General features: G+C 35.8%; 2 protein-coding genes across 3 annotated transcripts; one reads left to right on the top strand and one right to left on the bottom strand.

Moving 5' to 3' along the window:
* Window positions 1–894: 894 nt before the first annotated feature.
* LOC145610806 (cytochrome P450 CYP72A219-like) lies at window positions 895–2,886 on the top strand. Its single transcript, XM_081666098.1, has 5 exons — window positions 895–1,168; window positions 1,264–1,481; window positions 1,602–1,846; window positions 1,935–2,322; window positions 2,461–2,886. The coding sequence occupies exons 1-5, from the start codon at window positions 895–897 to the stop codon at window positions 2,884–2,886; spliced, it is 1,551 nt and encodes a 516-aa protein (XP_081522224.1).
* A 946-nt stretch (window positions 2,887–3,832) lies between these two features.
* Window positions 3,833–16,296, bottom strand: LOC145610793 (uncharacterized). Of its 2 annotated transcripts, none has more exons than XM_081666087.1 (8): window positions 15,786–16,296; window positions 14,322–14,381; window positions 13,727–13,975; window positions 11,653–11,729; window positions 6,561–6,637; window positions 4,853–4,985; window positions 4,567–4,762; window positions 3,833–4,396 (listed from the first exon to the last, which is right to left on the bottom strand). In XM_081666087.1, exons 1-7 carry the CDS (start codon window positions 16,216–16,218, stop codon window positions 4,607–4,609), a joined length of 1,185 nt encoding a protein of 394 aa, XP_081522213.1. In that variant the 5' UTR covers window positions 16,219–16,296; the 3' UTR covers window positions 3,833–4,396; window positions 4,567–4,606. The 2 variants fall into 2 exon arrangements, with proteins under 2 accessions (XP_081522213.1, XP_081522217.1); XM_081666091.1 differs by having other exon boundaries at window positions 14,322–14,447; window positions 15,786–15,910.
* Between the last annotated feature and the right edge of the window lie 4,224 nt (window positions 16,297–20,520).

Genomic DNA, 20,520 nt, shown 5'->3' with positions numbered 1-20,520 from the left:
AAACAATTTACGGTTTTTACTTAATTAAAATATTCCATGAATTTTAAGGACTTCTACTCTTTTATGACCTTAATTAGACAGGTATTTAAGGTGAAGGAACCTCATCTAAGGGAGGGGGGAAATAACTAAAATTCCTTAAATGAGCCCCATTGCTTACACCATATGAAATATGAGGTAGAGAGCGACACCACTACTCCATCACCTCAACCTCGGTATATAATATGCTGCCTATTTCCCGTCAGTCAGATGACCAGCATTTATATAATTCGACAAATTAATATATTTGCTGCTCATGTCATCATGTACTCCATACTACTTAGCCATTGACCAAGCAACAAAAATGCCCCTTTGTGGAATTAGTTGCAATTTGTTCAAACCTATCATAATCAAAGATATTATACAATATATTTTATTACGTACATTAATCTCCTCGTAGTATAGATCCTGTTTAGATCATTTAAACAAAATCTAAATCTGTTTTGCAATCAGACTGTGATTTTTGTGACTTATGTTATAAGTCCATTTAAAATAATCTTAAATTCATCACTCAACTCAATTTTACGTTCCAAATCTTTGTTTAGATATATTGAGCTCATGCATATATTTCTTGATGATTTGATAAAACAATATCTGATAATTGACAGAGCAGTAACAATTAATCATATCTTATGTTCTCATTTTGTACATTCATTCAATATTGGACTAAATTTTAGCAGGATCTTGTATTGTGTTTACAAATATTGTACAATCCTATTACATTTTTTTTATTTTGTTATAAAAAGGGATATAAACTTCTCTTCCTAAGCAGAATCACAAAAAACAGCAATCAAACTTTCAATACTGTTAATCTTTCTCTACTTTTATTTCTTCATTTAAGAGCTCTTTGAGTTGAAGATGAGTCCTATAATAGCTTTGTTAGCAACTTCCTTTGCTTTGCTGCTTGTTTCGATATCATGGAGGGTACTAAATTGGCTTTGGTTAAGGCCAAGGCAGCTGGAAAAGCAACTAAGGAAGCAAGGCTTTTCTGGTAACCCTTATCGCCTGTTGTATGGAGACATGAAGGAGAGTTCCAAGATGACAAAGGAGGCATTTTCAAGTCCAGTCGGAATCTCTGATGACATTGTGCCACGTGTTCAGCCCTTCACTCATCAGATTGTTAAGAACTTTGGTATTGCTTTTAAGTACTAACAGTTGGTGTCATTACTGTTGCTTAACTGTCACAAAATTTCTGTCTGTTGGATTCTGATACCGATAATTTTGCAGGTAAGAACTCTTTTGTATGGTTTGGGCCTGTACCATGCATAAATATCATGGAACCTCAGATGATAAAAGAAGTGATGACGAAATATGAAGAGTTTCAGAAGCCAAATGCAAACCCTCTTGCCAAAATGATTGTCAAAGGGATTGTTGCATTAGAGGGTCAGAAATGGGCTAAACACCGAAAAATAGTTAACCCTGCATTTCATTTGGAGAAGCTCAAGGTTTATTTTACTTTTTTATTTTTCTCTTATAGATAACTGAAAGATACAAGATATGTTTTTTACTTTTCTAATTCCAATTTTACTGATTTTTTTTCCTGTTTGTTCATTAATTTGATGAAGGCCCTTCAAGGAGAATTCTATGTAAGCTGTAATGAAATGATCAGCAAATGGGAAGAAATGGTGTCATCTACCGGATCATGTGAGCTAGATGTGTGGCCGCACCTTGATGACTTGTCCGGTGATGTTATCTCAAGGGCGGCATTTGGTAGCAGCTATAAGGAGGGAAAGAAGATATTCACACTACAGAAAGAGCAGATCGCAATTGCTATGAAAGTACTGCAGCAAGTTTACATTCCTGGACTGAGGTATGTCTACATACTTTTGGTATTTATCTGCAGTTTCCGAGTTCTGTATAGAATATGGAAGTGTTCATTTTCATGCACTTCTGTGTAGGTTTTTGCCAACTAAGACGAATAAGAGGATGAAGGAAATCAATAATGAAATGCGAGTTTTGATGAACAATATCATCACTAAAAGAGAGAATCAAATGGAGATGGGGGAGGCTTGCAACGATGACTTGCTTGGAATTTTGTTGGACTCTAGTTCAAAGGCAGTTCAAGAACATGGAAACAAGAAGAATGTTGGGCTAACAATTGATGAGGTAGTTGAAGAGTGCAAGGATTTTTACCTAGCAGGGAGGGATACAACTTCTTGCTTGCTGGTGTGGATGATGGTTATGTTAGGCAAGCATGTAGACTGGCAAGCTTGTGCTAGGGAGGAGGTTTTACGCGTTTTTGGGCAGAACAAACCAGATTTCAACAGCTTGAACAACTTGAAAGTTGTAAGTACTAATACTCAGATGATGGCTTTTCTGATTAGTCTCTAGATTTGTACAGAAGTCTGTTAGCATGCAGCATACTGATCTAACTCTTATTTGCTTCTATTTCATCCTAACTCTAGAGTGATTACTTTGAAACAGATGACAATGATAATAAATGAGGTCCTAAGGTTATACCCGCCTGTGATTCTGATGTATCGTATGATCCACAAACCAACCAAAGTCGGGGACAATATGCTGCCACCAGGAGTACAAATCTGTGTACCGACAATGCTTGTACATACTGATCCTGAACTATGGGGTGAGGATGCCACTAAATTCAACCCTGAGAGATTTTCCGAAGGTGTAGCTAAGGTAACCAACGGCCAAGTTTTTTACATCCCCTTTAGTGGGGGTCCAAGGGTATGCGTTGGGCAGAACTTTGCCCTGCTTGAAGTGAAGATGGCTTTTGCAATGATCTTACAACGTTACTCGTTTGAGCTGTCACCATCTTATTCTCATTCGCCATTCCTTCTTACCAGCCTTCAACCTCAACACGGTGTCCCCATGATCTTACGGAAAATATAGAATCTTTGAAGACTCCGTGCCTTCACATTAGTCATATATATATAATTTACAACTATGTAATTCAACAGTGTAAAACTGTAAACGTGTGTTTTTTTCCAGATGTTTGAGATTGTTTGCAAAAATATAATTTTCACTATTTTATCAAATAATACATGATTGATATGCTGAATGATATTTGTGTATGAAAGAATGGTTCAATGTTTTAGCATTGTGTAGCATCTCTGTTAAAGGACCAACTCAACCATAAGGTTAAACTAATGGTTGAGGCCCAGGAATGGCTCCGATACCATGTTAAAGGACCAACTCAACCATAAGCTTAAACTAATGGTTGAGGCCCAGGAATATGTTTTATACTCTATCAATCTCAACTAATCAATGCTCCTTTTGAACTTTTTAGCACAGGCCATGCATGATCATTCATCATTGCTCTACGATTTGGGATCCATATGCTTATTTAGGCAGATGATAGCATAACATGCTACACGTATGAAAGTCGCCTTGGACAAACAACAACAATAATTATAAATGTGGATCTTGTCAAGTGCAAAGTTAATGGTCTATGAACAAATGGATATCATAGTGGATTATTTTAGCCAATACTTTAGAAACTGCTGTTTTATAAGCAGGTCTTATTTCTCTGAATTCATGTTTGTTTCTTGGCTGCATGAAAAACTATATTGTTGTATACGCTTAAATGCCTCCTTTCTCTCTACAAACTTGTCCCAGTTTTTCATTTCTACAATTTTTTACTTATTAACCTTTAAATAACAAAGATGTTGAATTATAAATTATAAAAACACTATGTACAAAATCATTCCATAATGTAATGCATAAGGTTGTACAAAATACTTAAAATGAACTAAAATTTATGTATCCTTGTACACATGAAAGATTGAGAGATATAACTAAAATTTATGAAATATCTGATGTAAAAAACATTCAATAGTTGAAGAATAAAGTTGTATATAGAATAAAAAATAATGTAGGCCTTTACATCCTATAACATATCAGATGTACATGATTCATTCATTTTGTAATACAATATCATGCTCCTTGACTTGGCCATGAGTAATATACAAAGTCAATTCTAAAAGTTGGACAACTTTTAGATGTAAGCCATACAATAGTGTAATGGTAATGCGGCGCTAAAATTATGCATTACATTTGTATATGATTCAATTAGATATAATAACTGTACACTAGCAGGCATGGTGGTAGAGCAAGCTAAACAGCTTTACATGGTTGGAGAATCGACCAACAAACTTCACAAGACGTGCAAATTTTGACCATCAGGAGAATAAAGATGGCCAACTCAACCTCTTGAGGTATATTGAAAGAGAGAGAGCAACGATGATCAGGATTTGCATCTCAATATATAGTATGACTATACCACCGTTGAAGCTGAGTGAGGTAGATATATATTGTAAGACGAATGAAACACGATCCCTGCTAGACCAGGGTGGTTTTTGGCAGACTACTAGAAGACAGCGCAAAGATCTCAATGTGAGGCCTACATGGGTAGTTGAATAAATTAGATACAAAAACATGAAGATCACTGCAGTCCTCGTTCACAACACACCAAAAAGGTATGCACTTTTAATATAAAAGAAGCATTTCTATGCCAAAATTGTAGTAACACTAGAAATGAGATATTTAGATAGATCAAAGATTGAAACACACCTTTCATTTGAAGAGGATGAACATGATATTACAACCAATATCATCCCTCTGAAGACAATGCTTCCTCAATGCTCCTTATTACACTGCTAAGGCTGCCACCACGCTCAAGAGCTTTAACAGCTTCCTTGTGAGCCTGCTTATGCCACTTCAGCAAATTATACGACTGCAAAACTGCCCATCTTGCTTGATTTGACATCTGCATAATATAACAGACAGCAACACTTAAATATATTTGCTTGAAGTTCATTTGCGCTGTGGCCTCAATGGTTACTAATTTATTACAAACCTGCGGAGTACTTAAAGGAGGTTGCAGAAGTACACAGATACTTCTGAATAGATTCTCATCATTTTCTCCACCCTCAGCTTCACCATAGACAAGAGCTTCTGCTGCAATACCAGCGAATAGCACCATGCAGTACCTGAACAGTTTAATCTTCAGAAGCCAAATGCTAAAACTGACAACAAATTGACTTTTTCTTGCTATAACCTGAAGCCCCTATGAAGTAGATAATGCACACATAATTTTTTCATGTTATTAAGATCATTCTATATTAGCATTTCAGTTAAGAGTGAGTCAGCATTGTGTTATAGATGTTACAAGTTTCACTGTCCAGAAAAATATGGAAATGAATATTAAGATACCACATACAACGTCATTTCCACATACCAAAATAAGCAAAGAAGAAATAACAAAGCGGCAGATAGCTGGATTCATCACCACAGAAATCTTTTTGAGACACTGAAAAAAGAATTTACCTAATCCTTTGGAAGAGCGCAGCTTTTATGTAGCAAAAGGTTCTTTAATGGAAAGTAGATTTTAGGTCCCGGTACTATATAATCCGTATAAACTAATTTAATTTTAGGAAATTTTGAGATTACAAACCATCCTTCCACATTGTACATAACAGTGATTCTTAGCCCCGGATATTCTACATGGTTCCCATCTAGTTTTGACGAATATTGTTGGTAGAAATATATATATGAAATTAATATGGTGCCCTTACAATATTGGGCACAATTATGCCTTACACAATATGTAACATCTGTTAATTTCAGCTAATTACTTACATGGTACTAAAATGACTAAAATACCACTCAATTTAAAAGAGAGAAAAATTACAGAATAAGATGTACTTCGTATTAATTGAGCCGAAAGATTAAAAGTGTACCATATGATTTTTTTTAATTCTTCATCCTTTCCAATGGCAGCTTGCCAGTCTGCCACTATAGAAAATTATACTTACATCAAGCATCAATAAAGGGATGATTTGAGTCAAGCATACCCTCCACCAGACCCAAAAACCAAAAAACTTTAATGGGAAAATGATCAACCAGAATCTGGGTAGAACCACCAGATTCTCCACCCAATTTTTGCATATATTATCAGAATTCAGAAATGCATGTTGGCCTTGCAACGCCAAGTGGTAATTTTGTGGTCAACAAACAATTTAAAGGTCTTTATAGGCCCCCCCTCTCTCTCTCTCCCTTTCTCTCCCTCTCCCTCTCTCTCTCCCCCCCTCCCCCTCCCCCCCCCCCCTCTCTCTCTCTCTCTCTCCCTTTCTCTCCCTCTCCCTCTCTCTCTCCCCCCCTCCCCCTCCCCCCCCCCCTCTCTCTCTCCCTCCCCCTCTCTAACAATTATGTGGTCAACAAACAATTTAAAGGTTTATGTGGTCAACGAACAATTTAAAGGTCTTTATTCTCCCTCCCCTCTCTAACAATTATGTGGTCAACGAACAATTTAAAGGTTTATGTGGTCAACGAACAATTTAAAGGTCTTTATAGTTGCAGCGTAAATTGCATTACATATTAAAGGGCAGATATAAATGTAAAGTTTCAGAGTCTCTCATATATTATTGTCAAAACTAAAAGATGACCACGTATAATTCCCCTTGTTTTATATACTTTTACCCTATCATATCCTTTTTTCATAATATCACACTCATTTTCATCTCTTTAGAGCGGGGGAACACAAATATGGCAGTCTCAAACATTACCTGTCAAAAGCAGTACTGCTAAGTCGTCCTCCAGCAAGCTCATTCTCCAATTTCTCATCCCAAAATTGGGTCCCTGCCTGCAATAGAAAACAGCTTTTCTCAACTTCGAAACTCTTGTCCAAAAGTATTTGCAACCAAATAAATGAAATTGCAAACTGGAGAAAAAGAGAATGTACAATTAGATCACCTTTTTTTTTTTTTTTAACCCCAGGATGCGTTACCATTCAAAGTAGAAAGTAAGGGTTTAAATATGCAGCAGCTAATAATGGAAAGAGTTCAGAAAAGTACAGCACATGCTACAAAAAGTAAATCCATAATAACTAGGCAGCAGCAGGAGAGAGCAAGCAGAAGCCAGCTAGTGTCATCCACAGATTTCACACCAACAAAACCGTGTACCAGTCAAAGGCAATCACAGTAGCATTAATGATATCTACCAATAACTCACCAGTGATCCAATTACTAACAAATTTCTGGGTTTATAAGATCATACTCTATTTATCCAACCTATTTTTGGATATCAGGAATGCCAGCAGTTTCTGCTCACAATTAATAAACTACTTCCTCGAATTGAAAACAAATAAATGATGCATTAGGGTTAAGCACAAGCATTAAACAATTATAACATGGAATAACCACACTATCCTTGTTTATACGTAGTACTTCATTAAAAGAGAAAGAGGTGGAGGAATGGAATGTATATACCTTGATAAACTTTATCTTAACTACAAAATAAATCCAATAATAAGGATAGTGAAAAAAAATCTACAATTCAACTGGAGGGGAATATGACCGTTTATAGGTTGAGTCATTTTGGTTCAAGATGGATGCATAAAACTCAAAAAGCTTTAGTTTCCGAGATGACCCAATGGATTGAGAGGATCTATAAACTTTCTAATTTTAAATTTCAGCATGTAATTATGCGGCTTTCTTCCTTGATTGCTAGGTAGGTTTACTCTCATTAGCAAAACACTCGAAATCCCTATGCCCCTCCTTATATAAAAACCTACAAACAATCGGGCTAGAAGATCATCCATAATTCTTGGCTGGGAAATTCCCATTTATTGGCTTCATATAGTCGTTTTGGCTATCAGCTTTCCCAAAATCCTTTCGCTTCTCTCCATAATTCCCACTCTTAGATGCACACTTGACTTGTAAAACATACAAGTGTACAGCTGTCCCATACACCTCATCTATTGACTAGAATCTCTTTCCTGCCAAATCTTTCTGTAACTAAGTTTAGCTTAAACCTGGGGAAAACCATGACAAGTTCAAAAGTTTACTGCAGTACTCGTTAATTGATATACTTCCTCCGTTTCTTTTTAGTTGCAACACTTTCCTATTTTAGAAATTTTTAATTACTTGCAACACTTTCCATTGTGACATTTATTTCTCTCTATCTCTCTCATACCCACATGGGTCCCTCTTATTTCTCTCTCTATCTCTCTCATCTTCAAAAATTGCCTAGGAGACCATAAATTTAGAAGTGTTGCGACTAAAAAAACGGAGTAAGTACTATTATACTAATCAAGGCCTCAGATGGTGGGTAAAACTTCTCCCTCAGCACAACAGCTAAAGACCTCCCAAAGTAAGGTGGCTTCACCTCAGCTAGTTTCTTAAACATTTCACCCACAAGATTGGATTGCTTATGGTGGTTTAAGGTCAAATTTTGGGCTAAAAGTCTGATAGCATTGGCCAAAGCATAGTTAGCCATCTCAGTCCAAGATGGCAAGAACAATTCACAATTCCTTTATAGGCTTATACAAAACAAGGAATACTTCACTAATTACAACACATTCACACATCAAACTATCACTTATTTAATGCTTGGTTTGAAAGGTAATTATTTCTCTACTCCTATATTAGTTCATTCTTTGAGAAATAACTTAGTAAATTCTAATCATTTAACATCATTAGGAAATAAACAAAATAAATTAATACTCTAGTTCCCACAAAATTTATGTTTTGAGATTTCAAGGAGTGGGTATAAGAAAAGAATCCATAACATTATTAATATTCATAATCATAGTATGCATTAATGAAAGCAATACTTTATCCTCGTATCAATCCAAAAGTTGTGGACATATATAGCCACTTATTTTATAAATAACTTCAAAAACTAGTCTTTATTTAAATTTCCCTAATGGGATAACAATAAAATTCTTGTCAATCTTCTCATCATCTCCAAAGAATACTCTTTGTCTAGTTTATCTTCTTTGTATTCCTTAACAAACTTATAGTTTGGCTTCTTAGCTTGAGTAGATCTCTTAGAGCAATGCCAACAATGAGCAAAAATATGCTCATGAGCAAAAAATTTGGGTGAAATAAAAAAAATAATAATAATAATAATAAAAAATTAAAAAATTAAAAATTAAAAATTAAAAAAAAAATGACTTACACCAATGAGCAAAAACAAAATTGCTCATGAGCAAAATGAAAAATGCTCATAGGATGAGCATTTTTGGAGATGAATAGTAACTATGTGGGGCCCACAGGGCATGTAAAAAAAAGAGAAAAAAATAATGTAGTGGAGAGAAATGTAAGTGAGTATTAGTAAAAGTAAGAGAGAACGAAGTGGTGGAGAGAGAACACTAAAGAAACTTTTTATGATCATTGGTCGGATTAAAATATGATCATCAAAATGCTAATGAACACGAGAAGTAGAAAGTGAGTAGAAAGAGAATAAGGGTTTTTTTTTTATCATTATTGGCAATGCTCTTATAACTCTCACTCGCTCTTTCCTCATGCGAGCTTTCGGCTACATCTCACTATACTTCTCATGTTGTTGAACCACCCATTTGTAGCTAGTTCATAAATAGGTCTTCAAGTATCATATCTCTAGCTTTAGTCCATCTCTAAATGAATTCCTCACCTTTCGAAGAATCATCCATAGTTAAAATCTTGAGCATCTCTTAATCAATGGTGTCTTAGCGAGAGGAACTAGACTTATCATCACTACTAATGATGATAGGGTTCTCACTCTTCCACACTCGTTTAATTAGTACATGCTCCCTTTTGATCTCCCAATGAAACAAGTCTCATTTACCCTCGACTATTCCTGTAAGCAATGGGGTAAGGTTTTCTATTAGGCAAGGAAATAGGTTGAATGTATTTCCCAATACTCACATTGTCATAAGTAAGATTCTATAGTAAGCACGTATTCTAAGTACAGAGCTGCTAGAAGCAGATGAAGTCATGGAAATAGTACACAATCTAGTAAATGTTCAAGGAACTAGCTCATGTGAAGCCACCTTATTTTAAGGGGCGCCTCCATTAAAACTAGATTAGGGAGCTTGATGAGATTTGTGCAGCCATAAATTTCCCTAGGGATATGAAGGTGAATCAAGCTTCCATGTATAAGCAGGATGAGGCAAACATTAAATCTCCAATTGCCTAAATTCTGAAAATGATAAATATTAAATGTCAAGAGCAAAGAGAAATGGAGGTAGTACATCTTACTACAAGCTAAGAATTTCACAAGTCTTTGTTTAGGTAAAACGTATATCAGCATTAGAACCTTTCGGCTCATAGGCCTCTTCATTTAAAACAAAAAAAAAATAAAAAAAAAATAAAGAAGCAACGTATAAAGGCACGAAGGTGATAGAGATTTCACCTCCTTGTACCACAGTGAGCCTCATTGAAGTGAGGCATTTAAAAGAATGGGGAAAATAAAGCTAGAAAAAAAGTTGCGCCTCCGCAAAATCACCTCATCTACACAAAAAAAAAGGTGCAAGGCCCATGAGCGCGGAAGGAGGGGGGAGGTGGGGAGGATGTTCCATGGATATGCACACTAGTAATATTGCTCAACTCAACAAGGAACTAATAATGTAGCTCCATTGAAAAAAGGTACATGCAATTTGTTATGCGTTTAGGTGTTTAAATTAAGTCCTTGTTTAATGTTTAGAGTACTCAATCAAGGCTAGGAAGTGTTTTGATTTTTTAGAGAGTGGCACCAATTCACTAGGTTGGACTCATCTAACAAGAAACATTAAAATTACAAGCAGGTCCTAGTTGCATATGGCATACATAATTGGTTCATCTCAAGAGCTGAAAGCACAATGTGCATAAAACTTGCGCAGAATTTGGTAAGGTGGGCTTTCTGGACTACATAGATTGAAAGCCAAACTTTTACTCGCAATTGCTTGATCGTCACTTTTGGAGATTATCCAAGCAAGAATTAGATTGTTGAAAGAAAGTTTAATCAAAGATATATGAGCAAATGAAACAATTTTGAAGGACAAACAAGAGCATGGTTGGACCATGCATGTGATTGCGCCATGAAAAGCTTTAGTAAAAACCATGTATATCCATTACCGAGGCATTGATTTATCGTATGGTTGTCTCGCAGATCATTATTCTAATTATCATTGATGTTCCTATTACGACGAGTTTAAATATATCAGCTTGGATACAGTGAAAATGTATCAATTGGACAGCATGTATTTCATATTTATCAAGTGGCATGATCATATGTATACATAGGGATCATGTGTAACCATTTTGGTAGTCAGGTAGGTATGAATTGGGTGAATGTTAAAAGTGAATAATTGTTTTCCTAAACCCTAAAATATCTGTTTTCTACTTGGTTACTTAAAAGCACCAATGTTGATTGGTGCAAACCATTGATAAGGAAATTTTTTGCTGTATTCCAAAGATTGGTTTGGATAAACTGTTGCGCCTGGGAGGTAAGTCGAGTCTTTAGAAGAACAAGTTTTGCATGCGTCAAAGGTTGCATCCTACTCAGCCACCAGTCCTAATTGTAGAGAAAACCCAAAGGATAGTAGAATTAAGGGGATCAGGAGATTCCTCTATGTATAGCGTAGACTAAAGATTTGCGAATCTCCCTAAGCACAGTGAATGTGGCAAAGAAAGAGAAGCACATAAAGGGCTAGACTTAGTCTCCCTTCAGCATATTTTCCATCTCTTATTCAAAATAATATCTAATACAAGACTTATTGCATGAATGTAAAAAGACATAGGATGTGCAAAATTGCATTGATTTTATCTTGCATCATATAAACAGAGATATGAAGATCAGATGACTACTTGGCAAGTCACACCCAAACAAGACTGGACGATAAAGTAGCAAAGATACCTGCCCTTGAATGCCCATCTGCATTGCCACAATTGGTTCTAAAACGACCCCTCGGATGGGGCAGCCCATAAGATACGCTGCAAATGCATCCAATACAAACATAAGAATTATACCACAGAAGCACAGCAAACACATGTTACCCAGACTCGTCTGTAGCCAGACATGCTGATGCTGACACCAAATGATATGGATCCTGACACTAAATCCAGGTCTGACACTTTAGTTTACAGTTGGACAGGACAGTGAATCAGTGAGAAGGAACGTAGTAGGAGTAAAAGGGATAAAAAAATGTATAAAAGTTAGAAATCAAAACTGAAATATATCATTCCTGTTGCTCTACCATTGGATGAAGAGGAAGTAATATACAAATGTTCAGAAAGTAGAAACAGCATAATGAGGGAGTAGCAGTAGCTAATTAAGAAGAACAGATAATGGATTGGTCCATTACTTCCATATCTAGTAGATACAAAATAGTTTTGACACTTTGACCCAGGTGGCAGCCTAGCAGGTAATGCGGAAAGGTTTATAGGTGCTAACTGCTAAGTCTATAGTAGGAGGTTACATGGTGACAACCTAGCAGAGTACCAGGTTACAAATGAAGGACTATGACTTCATCTAACCAGTAAACAGCTAAACACTCCTTATATCTAAGCATCAGTTTAAACAGATAAACACTCCTTATACCCAGTTTTTCTCTTTTTCTGTAATACTCCGTATATTTTTTTTCCCTCATACAATTTGTAGCCTTTTGCTTTAGACAAATCAATTTTCTTTAGAAACATTATTTTGTATCATCAAGGATCTAAGAAAGGTTAGTATTTAATGCCATACAAAAAAAGGAAAAAAAAAAATACTTCGTATATTATTTTGTTTTATATAATTTTGTTTTATGTATGTATGTATTATTTCAATTCATTTTGACTTTGTTGCATTGTCTGAAAATAGAGAAAGGTAATGCCAAGTCCTCATATTGTAATCAAATTTAGAACAATATCTCCATATTTTGAATTTTGGGGCATAGTAACTCAAAGTGTCGAATACCTTTCATACCCATAATCTATGTTACTCGGACTCTTCATTTCACCTCATGTACCCGTGTCAGACCCTCGACAATGGCATGGGTATGACACCCGGACACTTCACTTTTAGTTTAAAATCATGGAATTTTTTCACAAAATAACCGAGTCGGGAACTTGGACACGTACCCGTGTCGGACATGGTTGCCCGAGTCCAAGTAACATAGCCCATAACAACCATATCAATTCTTGGCGATATAGTTGTCAGCCATGTAAATATGACTTCATTGCCCATGTTAGAGATGCTTATGTATCTAAGTGTCAGGTTCATGTTTTAGGCATACATTGGGGTAGGGCTAAGCAAAACTACCCAAAAAACTGATCCGTAACCGTTCCGAAAATTAGGGTACCCGATCCGATAACCATAACGGTTCGGGTACCCGTTCCGATAATTTGTTATCGGGTATGGTTATGGGTATCATTTTAAAATTAACGGTTACCCGATCCGATCCGATAAGCATTTTTTTTTGCTTTTTTTCCCTACTTAAATCTATTAATATAAATCTAAACTTTTACTTTACTTCATAATCACTTTATAATATCAATGATTAGTAATGTTATTAATAATTTGGTCAAGATCATATGGTATTGTTTTTAATTAGTTGTAAATTATATCATAATAACTACATAATTAAGTTCAATTATCATTATTGGGTACCCGATAACCGATCCGAAAATCCGGGTACCCGAACTTATCGGTTCCGGTTATCGGTATCACTTTTAGTGATTTTGGTTATCGGGTACCCGAACCGTTAGTACTAACGGTACGGGTACCCGTCCCATGCTCACCCCTACATTGGGGTGTTAGGGATTCATATCCATGTTGAAGTGTTAAGAGTTCAATTTCAATACTAGTAATTAAAGTAAAATGAAGTGTTAAAATAACATATGTTGCAATCTTCAAACACATCATCAATGCAGAATCTTGAACAGATTGATAACTTGAAGTAGCTTATATGTAATACTTGATTTGTTTCAAAAGAACTTCAAGAACTTACCAGTCAAAAGGTGCCCTGCTTCATGAACAAGGATGCGACGCTTATATGGAGGCCAATAGCTAGAAATCTGTGCAAGACAAGAACCACCAAGAAAAAGAGAGTCTGCTACAGCTAATCCTAAAATCGCTGCTAAATTGGGCCTCAAATCTATTCCTTGGGAGAGCAAAAGAGACACGCCACCAAAAAAGGTAAATAGAACAGCACTGGAAGCTCCACTGATACCCCATTTTTTTGGAGAGAGTTTGGACACTGTAAGATAAAACACAATGATGAAATTGATTAGATAAATAGGTAGACATACAATATTGGAGGCTTGGACACACACCATAGTAAATGACCGTGTTTGACACTTAAACACACTTGAGTCTTGCACTTCTAGCCAAATATAAGTAACATACCTTCAATATAAGCAACTGCTACACAAAACTACAATGATATATGTGAAATTTTAATGAAGTGTGTAGCCTTAGTTGCATTTCCCAAACAGGAAACAAATCAATGAGTGTGATGTTGTAAGCTTATAAGCAAATACTTGAAAAAAAAAAAAAAAAAAATCAAGTTTGCATAGTAGGAAGGCAAGGACAACAGGACAAACCTTCTAAGCCAGTCGAAGACTTCAGAATTGTTGGAGTAACATCTCGCGGTCCTTCTAGAACTGGATGTATAAGATTGTTGAGTAAATTAAGAGTCATAGCTCATCAGAGTTTGACTGTTTCAGAGACTGATTTATAATATGCAGAACACAGTAAACATAAAAGAAATACTATCTAACACAAAGCATAATAATTGCAAATATAAAATATGATATTTTCTGGACCATATATGCCCTGTAGATTAATGTTTAGATTTTTAAATCAGAAGAAATGAGAACTGTTTCAGCCAGTCTTCTTTAGATAAGTAGCATAAGGACAGTTAAGTGCAATTCACAATAGCACAAAAACCATATACTTCGGAACAAGCTGATATTCAAATTTTAAACCAGTACCATAAGCTTTGCTTCCAATGACAGGATCAAACAAGAGTTTCTATTGCACCCAATTTCTTAGATGTAAGAGATAAGTTAACATTTTTGGGAAAGCTCGAGAAGTTCTATGAAAATTAATGTCCAAGACGACCAAGAGTGAAAACACGTTTATTATCAGTTGCCCAACGCCGCAGATTTCGATAAGTGTTAGCACTCAGATTAAAATAGTTCTCACGGTTTGATCGATTTGTTAAATGAGGCAGATTATAAGCTGTAATAAAAACTCTTCCAAAGGGCTTTTCATCAAAACAAAATCAGCTAGATCGACCTATATTACTTGTCTAGCAGCGTCAGGGATTCCACTCAGGCAAGAATAAGTGTAACTTGGCAGCATTTTCTTAAAATCAAACTAATCACACATTTTTAAAAAGGAATTGTATAGTTCCTAATGCCACTTGTAAGTTCCACGCTTTTCTATCTAGTTGCAAAGATATGTTCCACATCATATCCATACATCACTAAATTCACAAAATAAGCACATACACAATATATAAACTCACATTAATACATGTCCATCCTTAAATATCCTTTTCTATTTCTACAATCAATCATGTAATATCTATCAATTGTGATTAGGACTTGTCAAAGTTATGATTGGGGTAAAGTTGCATCACCATAGCCATTTACATACATGACTTCCTCACAAAAATTCCTTACCATACAAGCTATTCAAGAACTTTCATTGATAGCATGCCTTCTTAACCTCATCATGGATATGGGTTTAACAAGATAACCGAATTCGTGATCATCTCAAAACCTTGGTATTTTGGTAACCTGCTATTTGCACAATTAGACCCTATAAAGTTATGATCTAAAGCACAACAAAGTAAGGGGACGCCAACTTAGCCTAATTGGTTAAAGTCTTGGTATCAAATCCCGTCTATATCATTTCTTTACGTGGTTTTCTCTACACTCCAAAAAGCAAAGATTAAGATCACTAATCACAATCCATATAATTCAATAAGATGACCAAAAATACCATTGCATAAACAATCAAAATCAAAATTGAAAATAATTCAGAATTTCCAAACTAACCAAGATTTCTGCATTTCCCAAAATTGGGTAACATCCCTCTATCTTGGAGAAAGACATAAGCACTACTAACAAGCCTCATATCAGTTGCATTCAAGCAAGTATCAAGAACCTCCCAATCTCTGTCCAATAAAGGAAAACCCAATTGGGAACGAGTCGGAATCGAAGCCCCGGAATCAGACTCATTGGATTGAATGCGAATTCCACCATCAATTGACTTTAAGAACTTGAGTGCTTTAGCAAGGTCCTTCTCTTTTACAGCTCGTTCATATTCCTTCCACTCTTTGAAAGCTCGGACAATTGATGATGGTGCAGCGATTCTGTTGAATTGGGGAGCCCCATTAACGCGAATCGGAAAACGGGGTAAGGGAGGATTAATGAAGGGAATTGGAGAGAGGAAGAAAGGGGAGATTGTCAAGTTGAAGGAAAAAGCCATGAGAATCCCTGGTTTATCTCTTTGATATAAACATTGTATGCTTTAATGAATTGGACTCTAATTAGTCCATGTCCCCCAAGTTATTCGATTTCTAAACTATACGGTTGTACATATGCATTTTCAAAGTTATAAACTGTGTCCTCCTTTGACAGTCATATCCATTAACAAAAATTAAGTTATTTTATCAACAATGTATCGTGACTTTATTAATTTGACACATGTCCCGTTCTAATTGGTTTAACACTTAAAAAAATTTAAAAATCAGAAAATAAAATAATAAAAAAATTTATTATTGACGTCAAAGGTTATTGTTAATAAAATTAGTGAGTTTCAGGGCACAGCTTAGACGTTTGAAAAGACATGGGCACAACTTATAAATTGAAGAAGTTTGGGGCATAAATTATAAAAACCCAATAAAATTTCTAAATTTGTTTATTTTTTCATATTAAAATTAAAAACAAAAAACTTTCCAAAACAAACAATGCATCAAATATAAAAATATATAGGAAAAAATTTAAAATACCACCCAAAAATAGAACCATTTTCAAAATAATCACCCGTTAAAAATTTTATTTTAAATTACAACCCCTTAAATTGAATAAATATTAATACTACCAACTTATTTGAAATCCCGGCTGATTTTTGATGTGTGGGACCCTGCTAACGGCTAATAATGGCTAGTTCTTGCTTCCCAATTGAAATCTCCCCCGATTTTTTTCCTATAAAACATATCCCCTACCATAAATTGTGATTTCTACTGCAAATTCTCTCCAAATTCCACAAATTCACCTAATTTGTAATTGCAGACGCATCCTCAAAAAAAGCAATAAAGTGAATTCACATCAGGTATTGTCGATTACTCTATAAATTTAGGGTTCTTATTGTAGTGAATTTGGGGAAAACTGGTTGATTAGTTAATTAGGGTTCTTCTTATTCGCAAATTAGGGTTCTTATAGTATTGTAATTGGGGAAAATTGGGTCAATAGTTAATTAGGGTTCTTGTTCTTCGCCCAATTTTTGTTTTCTATCAATGATTTGCTGCTAATTCTGGTGAAATTGTGTTTGCAATTTGTTTACTTAAGTACTGTTAGAATTGATTGGAGCATGTTGTCAGCTTGTATATTTATTTGTTGTTGAAATTATTGTGGCAGAAATGGAAGAGAACAAGGTGGATCTCAGATTTAAGTATTTGAGTGTTGTTATTGACATTGAATATGAGATTGGCAAAAGTAACTTACAAGATACAGCAATAGCATTTGAAGATCAACTTCGGGATATGGATGATCCAGTAGAAGGATCAATTGACATCATGTACCCCATGTTCCAGTATATTTATAAAGGGAAGTATAGGACTTTAGAAGATGATGGTGATGTGTTCAAGATGATTAGGAGGTTACCTAATCAGGACATTTACATCATACATGTTGGAAGCACAAATGACCCTGGTTTCTTGGCTGACTGCATCATCGAATATAGGATGAAACAAAATGGGACTTGGCCACCCCCTGGTTATCCCCATTTTGGTGGCCAACCACCACAGTGAATAGGTGTGATTGGTTGTTTGTTAATTGGTATTGTTGCTTAATCTAACATGTTTTATGCCAATTTCAGGTTTTCTTCTAACTATCTCAAACCGGTTAACAAAAGTCAATAACCCATTATTGTAGGTTGCTTAACGCGCGTCAACACGTGATAGGTCAAAAATAAATTAAAAAACCATTAATGGGGCGTTTGGTTCAAGAATCTAAGGTATGAGGTATGAGTTTAGCTAGAATGAGTGAAACCAATACCTATCGTTTGTTTTTATAAAATTCAATTTTGAAATTCATACCTTAAATCCCCAAGGTATGGGGTTTTGAAACCTAAGGGGAAGTGGATATGAGCCACATTCATACCTTTAGCTTCAAAATAAAGGAAAAACATACCATTCTCAACTCAAAACCAAACAAATCTATAACCTCTTAAAAGCCAAATTGGTTTGAGGAATTTTTACTTTTTGGGATTTCCTTATGAATAGTGTGCGGACGATCTTGCCCTTAAAAAAAGTCTCTTATTTTTTTTTTACCCATTTTAACCTTTAAAAAGTGCATTTACAAATTTGCCCTTATCAGTTTTGCTGGTGCACTACCCAGGTGTCCACATCTTTCATATTTTTTCTCGTGAGTTACTCTCTACCACTCATTCTCTGTTTCTCTCTCTTCTCTCACCTCAATCCATACTCATCTCTTCTCTCTAAAATGATGAATTGTAGTACTTTCATCCTCTTGTTTTCTCTCTAATTTAATTTCTCCTTTTCTATCTATAATTCAATACGAAGTACTACCTCCGTTACAGGTTATGTGCAACGATTAATGTCAAATCGTTGCACATAACCTGTAACGGAGGTAGTATTATCAATTTTCCCTAAAAAAAAAAAGAATTATCAATTTAGGGTGTTGGAGATCGAGCTGCTACATTTAGTTTTTTCGATGATCCATATGTCAGCGTCCTTGGTCGGAATATCGTTCATGGATGTACATCTGTAAAAAATAATGTGCAGTGTAAAAGCTTGCCTTCATTCATTAGAGATGCCATCAATATATAGTGTACAAAGATATCCTGTTGGACTTAGGAAACAATCTAGATGAGATCAAATATTGCCATAAATCCTAAGCTATGCCAACTATACAATATAAGATAATATCATATATTTCTATCTTAACACCCCCCCCCTCAAGTTGGAGCACGATGCGGATCGAAAGTGTCTAACTTGGACTAGAGGTTATCAAATTGTCGTTTACCAAGTGCCTTGGTAAAAATGTCCGCCAACTGAGAGTCCGTAGAAACATGAAACGACTCAATAATACCATCCGTAAGGGCATCTCGCACAAAGTGACAATCGATCTCAATATGTTTGGTGCATTCATGAAACACCGGATTCTTGGCAATGTGAATGGCCGATTAACTATCACAAAATAATGGAATAGCTTGGGGATGTTGAATGCCAAGACTTAGCAATTAGCCCTTTACCCATTTATGTTTGCAAGTGGCAGCATTCATACAACGATACTTCGCCTCTGAGGACGATGTGGAAACTGTGGGCTGTTTCTTTGTTTTCCACGAAATAGGTGACTTTCCTAAGAAAACCAACCATCCATTCAAGGAACGACGAGTGAGTGGACAAGCTGCCCAATCTGAGTCACACCATCCTTGCAAAGTCAAATCACTATCAGCTCGAAGAAGAATACCTTGACCAGGGGTTCCCTTCAAATATCTGACAACCGGTAAAGCTGCTTCCCAATGCTCCACTCGAGGTTGTTGCATAAATTGAGATAAAATATGCACGGAGTAGGCAAGATCAGGCCAAGTTACTGCAAGATAAACAAGTCGTCCAACTAGACGACGATACATTTCTGGGTCTGAAATAGTAGCACCTTGTGCGTGACCCAAGCGGTGATTTTGCTCCATAGGAATACCGGACGATTTTGCACCAGTCAAACCGGCCTATGAAATGATATCAAGCATATATTTTCGCTGGCATAGAAACAATCCAGTCGCACTCCGAGCAACCTTGATGCCAAGAAAATATTTCAAAACACCTAGGTCTTTCATTTTGAAACAATCTGACAAATAAGCCTTAAAAGCACGCAACGCAGCGGAATTGTTACCCGAAATTATAAGATCATCAACATATAACAAAACATTAATCTGAACAGACCCCTTAGTGAATATAAATAAGGAATAATCAGAGTAAGATTGGAGAAAACCATACCCTTTCAAAGTTGTGACCAGTTTAGCAAACCAATATCTTGGAGCCTGTTCAGACTATATAACGATTTTCTCAATCGACAAACTAAATTCGGATTTTGTGTTTCAAACCCGGGAGGCAATTTCATGTAGACTCCTTCATCAAGATCACTATGAAGAAAGGCATTGCGAACGTCCATCTGGTGAAGTTCCCAATTCTTCGATGCAGCAATAGCTAAGAAAGCTCAGACTGTAGTCATTTTTGCAACAGGAGCAAAAGTTTCATTATAGTCGATGCCCGGATTTTGATGATTACCGAACACCACTAATCTTGACTTGAGACGCTTTATATCTCCATTTGAGAGATATTTTGTTTTGCATACCCACTGGCTACCAAGGGCACGTTTTCCCGGCGACAATTCTTCTAGAGTCCATGTCCCATTATCCTCCAACGCTCTTATTTCCTCTTGCATTGACTTCCTCCACCCTTCATGCTTCATTACCTCTTTAAAAGATTTTGGTTCTTGTCCCAAAATTATTGCTGCAAAAAAATGACGATAATTTGCAGAAAATTTG

The sequence above is a fragment of the Chenopodium album genome, chromosome 3, assembly GCF_948465745.1.
Source record: "Chenopodium album chromosome 3, dcCheAlbu1.1, whole genome shotgun sequence".
NCBI classification, from domain to species: domain Eukaryota; kingdom Viridiplantae; phylum Streptophyta; class Magnoliopsida; order Caryophyllales; family Amaranthaceae; genus Chenopodium; species Chenopodium album.
Note: the sequence above shows the minus strand (reverse complement) of the source record. Positions and strands in the feature narration are given on the sequence as shown.